This window comes from Rasamsonia emersonii (assembly GCF_000968595.1).
Source record: "Rasamsonia emersonii CBS 393.64 chromosome Unknown ctg1118621760062, whole genome shotgun sequence".
NCBI lineage: Eukaryota > Fungi > Ascomycota > Eurotiomycetes > Eurotiales > Trichocomaceae > Rasamsonia > Rasamsonia emersonii.
In genome coordinates this window covers 45,824-53,065 of record NW_013563225.1, presented here as the reverse complement: position 1 = coordinate 53,065, position 7,242 = coordinate 45,824, and the positions used below count along the sequence as shown (strand labels likewise).

Here is a 7,242-nt window from a genome sequence, read left to right as displayed (position 1 = left end):
ATAAAAGCAGCTGCCGAATAACTCCGTTTTGTTCTCCCAAACAAAATCCACTGCCCATCGAGCGTCTGACATCTCTGCCTTGGGCAATATGCCATCGACGAAATGAGATTCTGATGTACAATATGGTACAGCAAGAGGAAAAGATGTCTTCGAAAAAAAGACTTTTAGAAACCAGGTGGGTTCAACCGCTGGCTGACTCGGGTCCATTTCGGGAGCTCTATTCACAGAGGACATTGCGTCAGCTTTCAATGCAACTAACTAGACTCACATCGGGGCGAGCCGTTGGAGGGGCACTCACTATGGATTCCCTTGCGATAGTTCCGTTCCTTCCGGTCGTAGATGGTGTACTTGTCTCGGGGCAGCATCTCCTGCTCCCGGGGCATCTCCGCGTACCACCGCTCGATGGTCTTGATCTGTGGCATGCCATTGTTCCTGAGGGCCGCGCTCACTGTGTCAATGACCTGGTCGACGTGGCGGAGGCGCTTCCGTTGCCGTGCCTTCTGAGTGCGCGACAGACGCCAGGGGATTTTCCTGTTAAATGCATATGATTAGCTTCAGCAGATCAGAAGGGTAGGATGGAATTGGATGAGAGTCCCCAAGAAAAATGGAATTTTTCTGACGTGAACGGGAAGGAGAAATAGAATCGGTACGGGACCATACCAGAGGAGACCCCCGAGAAGGGGTGACGTAGGCTTGAACATGATGTCAGGACAAACTTGAAAAGGAAGCACAGAATTGGAGCTCTGCTGTTATGCACGTCCTTTCGCTGACAAGCTATCCCGGAGTCGAATCTGGCCGGAGTTGCGGAATAATCTCTTTGCCAGGGCGGAAAGGACACGTGATGGTCCGTGCGCAGGCCTCCGCGGTGTTTCTCGTGGAGGCACAGGTCGCAGCCTCTGGCAGTGAGTGGGCCGAGAAGCATTAAAGCTCAGCTCCAATAATGCAGTTCCTGACACTTTTCTGGATCCCCGGGCTGATCGCTCTGTTCCCGTCCGTCATTCCCTTTGACGGTTACGACCTGTCTCTTTGCTCCAATTGTGTTATGCTCCCTTTGCCTATGGACTTGCGCTGACGCGCCGCGGTTAACCGCAACCAAATGCCTCTCGGCGCGACAGCGGACCGGCCCTCTGCCTGGTGGAGGGCCGGCTCCTCGGCGACCATGTTCGAAGTCGGGGCCTTGTGCCGTGCTTTTCTGTTTGCTGCCTGTACCGTGGAGGTCAATGGCTTGGAGGGGTTTATAAAACTACTCGATTCCAGGCAAGATCCTTCCAAGAGGACACGGGGGTTGGTCACAGGTATCTTGTTTGTTGTTTCGTGTGGGATGTAGTATTTCGATCAATTCAAGTGCTAACGGTCTTGTTGTTTGTTGTAGTGGCAAACCACATTAGCGTGTACGTCTGTACCGTACGATAATGGATTGTGATAGCGCAACACAGCCTCGGGTTGCGCGATGACATCTACACCATAAGAGCAAAATGGCTGACCCGGGCTTCTTCTTCCTTCCTTGGGTATAACAGGCTGGATGATCCGCTCATGTGGGGAGTGCTGCCTCTCCGATACCACTTTAACCTTCCTTCGTACAATCATCGATGGGCGTTCGGGAGCCATGACATTTGCTTCAAGAATAGGTAGGACACGGGTCCTTTTGTCCGTCGTTTGCCACGACTCAGGATTGACGACCGTGCAGGTTGCTCTCCGCCTTCTTCACGCTGGGCCAGGTCCTTCCCACGCACCGCCTTGCATACTCTCCTCATGGCGGACTCTTCCAGCCCACCATGACTCAGGCAATACGATTGTTATCCAAAGGGCCGTTTCCTGCGGATCCTCATGCGGCAGCCGCTGAGCGGCAACGCTGGAGCTTACAGAACGTCTGCGTTGATCCGTTTTCGGATCTCCCTACTGCATATACCACTACCTGCGATGACTCCTTCCTGGCTCCCTCAGCGTACGCTTGCAACTCATACTCGTGGATACACATCTTTCCGGAGGGAAAGATCCACCAGTCGCCTCAGAAGATTATGCGCTATTTCAAATGGGGAGTCTCCAGGCTCATTCTCGAACCGGAAGAATGTCCTGACGTTGTGCCCATCTGGCTAGAAGGCACGGACGAGGTCATGCACGAAAGCCGTGGGTTCCCACGATTCCTCCCGCGACCTTTCAAAAAGATCAGTGTCACCTTTGGAGAAAAGGCAGACACGGAGGCCGTCTTTGGAGATCTGAGACGGCGCTGGCAGGAATTAAAGGCGAAGGCTGTAGCAGCCAATCCCTCCTTGGCCGACGCTCCGCCTGGGGTGTTGAGTGAGGATCTGATGTATGGGCAGGAAGCAGTTGAACTGCGAAAAGAATGCACGAGGAAAGTCCGAGATTTGGTCCTCGAGGTTAGGCGGTCCAGAGGACTGCCAGATGAAGACCCCAAGGCCAGTCTAGTGGATACCTGGATCCAAGAAGGGCCGAAGAAAGAAGGGCATATGAAAGACGAGTCCTGGGTGCGGGATTCCTAGATTCGTTTTTTATTGTAGACACACAGCCCTTGCCAGGTACACTACTGAGACAATGTGACTGGCCAGTAAACTTCATTTCCTGTGTATATTTGGGTATTATCGTAAATTTGATCTTAAAAAGCGTTATTTGTTGTGAAAGGCATCTATAGAATCCTCCGATACATTGGACATCTGGTGGCGGGGCTCTTGATAAGCTCGCCTTATCCGTCGTTGGCTTCCGCCTGGACACCTTCAAGTTGGCAACACACTGCGTCTCACCTATTTCCAACGCCCTCCCTCAGTTCTCTATGCCCAAAAAGCACAATAAATACCCGTCAGTCAAACCAGTCAATACTGTCCATCCGTCATTAATAAGCTCGTCTAGCGATCGTCATCGCCATGGTGGTTCAGGTTCGCGTTCGGGCTCATCGGCCTCTCAAGAACGCTCAGTCAACGACCTCATCCAACATCTCCGTCGCACTCAGGTGTCCAGATCTGCAAATGGAGAAGGATCCATGAGCTCTTCTAGTGTTTTCGTGCCAAAGACCGTCCATCCATCGATCAGAAATCTGCTTGAGCTTCCAGAGACACTCTCGCCACGGCCCCGCGCCAATGCTCGCTCTGCAATCGGGCGACGATTGCGAAGGACACCGGGCCCGCTTCCCCCATCGAGCTGGCTCGCAGGCAGTTCTTCCGATTCAGAGAGGAAAGCTGAACAAGAAGGAATTGCTGTAGACAGCGGGCGAGTGCTGTATCGTCTGGAGCGTCTCCCGGGTGTCACGTTCCCATCGAAGCGCAGCCTCCAACATACTGTCTTGATGTCCATGGCACGAAATTGGACTTGGCACCTGGACTATGATGGGACATTCCTGGCGGAACTTCCAAATCGTATGAAGATGCTTCTATTGAGTTATATTGCGGTGTACTCGAGAGATCTTCCCTTGAGGACGCGCATGCAGGGGCTTCATCCTCTTTTCACAAAGCTAACTGAGAGTGAGGATCTGGCTACAGAGCCAGAGATCACGCGACTGGATCTGAGTGGAGCGATAGGGCAGTGGATTAGTTTAAAGCAGTTGAATAATGAACTGGTTATCTCCCGTCAACACGAGGCGCCGAGAACACGCAAACTCGAGGAAGTCGTCCCGTCGTCCTGGGACGCCGAATCTGACTCTGAATCTTCTACTACACCGTCACTCCTATTAAAGTCTCCCACCCAGACCTTACGTTTCGAGAACCTGAGGTTCTTGTCCCTGGCGCATCCTGATCCGGCCAGCGCCAGTTGGAGTTCCCTCCTTAACCTTCTCTCCCACATTTCCACCCTCACGCACCTTTCTCTGGCCCATTGGCCCGTTCCAACGCTTGCCCCGAAATCGATCACCGCTCGAACACGCTTGTCCCTTGTTTCTGCTTCTGGGGTCCTGCGAAAGCTGTCGAGAGCGACCTACTGCTTGAAATGGCTGGACTTGGAAGGGTGCGGAGAATGGTTCGATGCCTTGTGTTGGGACGGGATCGGTGAAGACGGGGAAGTCTACAACTCTCCTGGGCCTGAATGGACGGGGTCGTGGAGAGATGTTGAGTGGGTTGGACTGGGGCCAGGTTGGCTGCCGGAGAAGTCTTCGTTTGATGACGAGAGCACAGGGTTTCCTGTCTCTTCCCTTGAGAACGGGAACGCCAGACCGCTCGCCGCATCTATCCATGCACCAGCCACTGGTGACAACCGAGCATCCTTCTCCGACCCGGCTCTCGCCCGGGATGTGGAAGCCGAACAGACCAAATACAGACAAGCCAAAGAGATGGAAGCATACGAGAACGTGGTACGGAAGGCCCGAGAGGTCGAGAAACACGTCCACTGCCTCCGCAAAGAAAGCGGCGGGAAATGGGTTCATTTCTCCTTTGGCGGAGACAGCGAGGAGGGGAGGACCCTCCTTGATCGCACGATGAAGCGTATTGATAGAGCGGTAGATACGTAGATATCTTGTATACATCGAAGTAGCGTTCGCTATTGCAGGCTGTCCTGTCCACTTCGGTACTATAAACTCACCATCAGTCCGACTGCGATTACGGTTCTGCTGGAATTTATATAGATAGATAGTCTTGCCCAAAGCAAATGATTCTGTTTCCATATCCCATCTACATTGGTATCAATTCCAAACATTACCTAGATACAGTACATAGACAATAAACGCGTCACTCCTTTAGTATATTTATTTATTTATTTACGGCGGAAAGTCTTCAACGGATCGACTTTCCCGCCAGCCGCCTTTCTTCCCCGACCGCGATTCCTCTCGCGCGCCTTGCGGATCCGGTTCTCGCTCGTCTTGCGAATTCCCACGAATCCGATGTCTTCCTTTGTGAGGCCCTTCTTGCCCTTGGCGGGCAGCAGGTACTCCGGGACGTGTTTGAGGTGCGGCTGGATGCGCGCGGCGCGCAGCTCGCCGTCGTGCCGCAGGTGTCGCAGCTCCTCCGGGTTCTCTTCGAAGTGGCGCCGCAGTTTCTCGCTCTTGACCAGCTCTTGCCGGATTTCTCGTGCACGAGCCTCTTGCACGGCGAGCCGGGTCACGGCGCGCAGGGCGTCCGTCATTCGGTAGCGGAAGGCGTCGACTTGCTTCATCTCGAAGTGGTAGGGTTTGATCTCGTGGCCGAGCTTGGCCTGCCGCTTGACGATCTTGGCCAGGACGGCCTCGTCATGTTTGCAGGTCGGATAGCTGGTCGGTTTGTGTTTGCCGAACTGGTCTGCCGGGACGACGAACGAGAGAGCCATACCGGTCTTCCCAGCTCGGCCAGTTCGGCCGATACGGTGAGTGTATGACTTGGCGGTCGTCGGAAGGTCGAAGTTGAGGACACAGGCAACGTTCTGGAAGTCGATACCCCGGGAGATACCGTAATCCTTCTGCTTTCCGGACAGCTTTTGTTTCTTTCTCGGAAGTTCTACTTGCTCCTCCTCTTCCTCGCTGGACTCGGATTCCTCAGCGTCCTCGCCCTCCTTCGACTCCGCATTTTCATCCGCATTGCCGTTTGCAGACTTTTTGGACTTTTTCGATGAACCATGCTCATTCCCGAGCACTTCCTGGTCGTCTGCAGCAATGATGATGTCGTAGACCCCCTTGTTGAATTCCTGTACAACGTGTATGCGTGAATTGGCCGGCAATTCCGAATTGAGCACACAACTCTTGATCCCGAACTGTTCCAAGAAGAGCTTGACGCGGTAGCATCGGTCGATGTCGCCAACAAAGATGATGCATTTGCCCTTTATGAGCTGTAACTTGAATATGACGTAGGTCAGGAGGAATTTCTCGTCTTCCGCACATCTGTCGCAAACGTCAGTAAACTGCTCTGATATACGGATAGCTCAGGAACCAATTACCTGACCACGAACTGACTGATACCGGAGCCTTTGTCTTCCTTCTCATTTAATTTGAGGATCACCGGACTTCGACAGAACAGTCCTTTCAGTGTGTCGACTTCTGCCGTCAGCGTCGCGCTCATGAGGAATGTCTGAACCCCCCGAGGAAGGGCCTTGGAGAGTGTATGCATGTCATCTTCGTATCCGTAAGAGAGCACCAGATCCGCCTCATCTATCACCAGCTGCGTGAGGTTGCTTAATGACAGGGCCGAGCTGTTGACGTTGGCGAGGACCCGAGCTGGCGTCGAGATGACAATGTCGGGAAAGTCCGCCAGCATCGCCCGTTGGACTGCATCAGACACCTTCTGAGTAAGATTTACGGAGCGCACATCTTTCCCGCAGAAAGAGGAGAACGAAACGACAACCTGTTGCACCTGCTCTGCGAGTTCTCTCGTCGGCACAAGGATGAGGGCAGTGGTAGCTTTCAAGGAATTGTCGGCCTAAGAATGCCAATCGGTCAGGCCCAGTCCGACTAAAGTTAGGAACGAATGTAGCTCCTTACAGCTTTCCTCTGGAGAATAGATTGCAGAATCGGGAGAACGTATGCTGCTGTTTTTCCAGAACCCGTTTTCGCACGAGCTGAGCATTTCGTTAGCAGCGATATAAAGGCAAAACTATTTTCTCCGAAACAGAAATAAGGTACCTAGAATATCCTTGCCCTCAAGGGCCAACGGAATGGCCTGGGCCTGGACGGGAGTCGGTTTCGAGAAATTCTCTTTCACCAATGCTTGGCGGAGCCGCGGGTCAAGATTCAGACTCTCGAAGCTGACTTCTTTCGTGTTTGCAGCGTCGGCGGCTTCCGTGGAAGGCACATCGTTTTCATCCAGCTTGCGCTTCATCGCGGCAGTCCCTTTGATTTGGGTGGGAACAGTAAGTCCCTCTCTTGATAGCTCGGATTTGGTGGTGTCCGCGATAAAGAGTTCAAAAGTTTTGGTGATAGCAAAATCATTCGGCCCGCCATATTCTCCGGCCTCACCGCCCTACAGCCTTCTTGCTCCACCGTACTATCCTTCATATTCGTGCTAGTCTACATCTCAGGGCTACATGCAGGTATTCTGGCTGCTAGTCTGTAATTCGCAGTCCTAGGTGCTTAAAGGCACTTAATCCTAAATAGAATATTTATTGTCTGCCTAAGAATACAATCATTTGAAGCGTTTGGAATAAGAAAGTTTGATGAGAATAGCTTGTCCTAACTAATGACAGGAAACTACTGCGAAAAGAAAGAAAAAAAAAAGGAAAGAAAGAAAGAAGTAAAATCACATTGGCTTTAAAATGGGCAAACATTCATCCTCTGGATGTGTGGTTCTGTCGATATATTCGTCCATCTCGTCAAGTTCTTCCATAAGGTGCGAACAACCG

General features: G+C 52.4%; 3 protein-coding genes across 3 annotated transcripts; 1 reads left to right on the top strand and 2 right to left on the bottom strand.

Annotated features, from left to right (window-relative positions):
• Window positions 1-254: 254 nt before the first annotated feature.
• Window positions 255-701, bottom strand: T310_3299 (54S ribosomal protein L31, mitochondrial; the record flags this gene model as incomplete). The annotated part of the gene is made up of 2 exons (XM_013473838.1): window positions 255-531; window positions 661-701. 2 exons carry the CDS (start codon window positions 699-701, stop codon window positions 255-257), a joined length of 318 nt encoding a protein of 105 aa, XP_013329292.1.
• A 1,074-nt stretch (window positions 702-1,775) lies between these two features.
• Window positions 1,776-4,450, top strand: T310_3298 (Tafazzin; the record flags this gene model as incomplete). The annotated part of the gene is made up of 2 exons (XM_013473837.1): window positions 1,776-2,486; window positions 2,651-4,450. 2 exons carry the CDS (start codon window positions 1,776-1,778, stop codon window positions 4,448-4,450), a joined length of 2,511 nt encoding a protein of 836 aa, XP_013329291.1.
• A 242-nt stretch (window positions 4,451-4,692) lies between these two features.
• T310_3297 (RNA helicase) lies at window positions 4,693-6,722 on the bottom strand (the record flags this gene model as incomplete). Its single annotated transcript, XM_013473836.1, has 4 exons — window positions 4,693-5,788; window positions 5,845-6,323; window positions 6,386-6,462; window positions 6,527-6,722. 4 exons carry the CDS (start codon window positions 6,720-6,722, stop codon window positions 4,693-4,695), a joined length of 1,848 nt encoding a protein of 615 aa, XP_013329290.1.
• Between the last annotated feature and the right edge of the window lie 520 nt (window positions 6,723-7,242).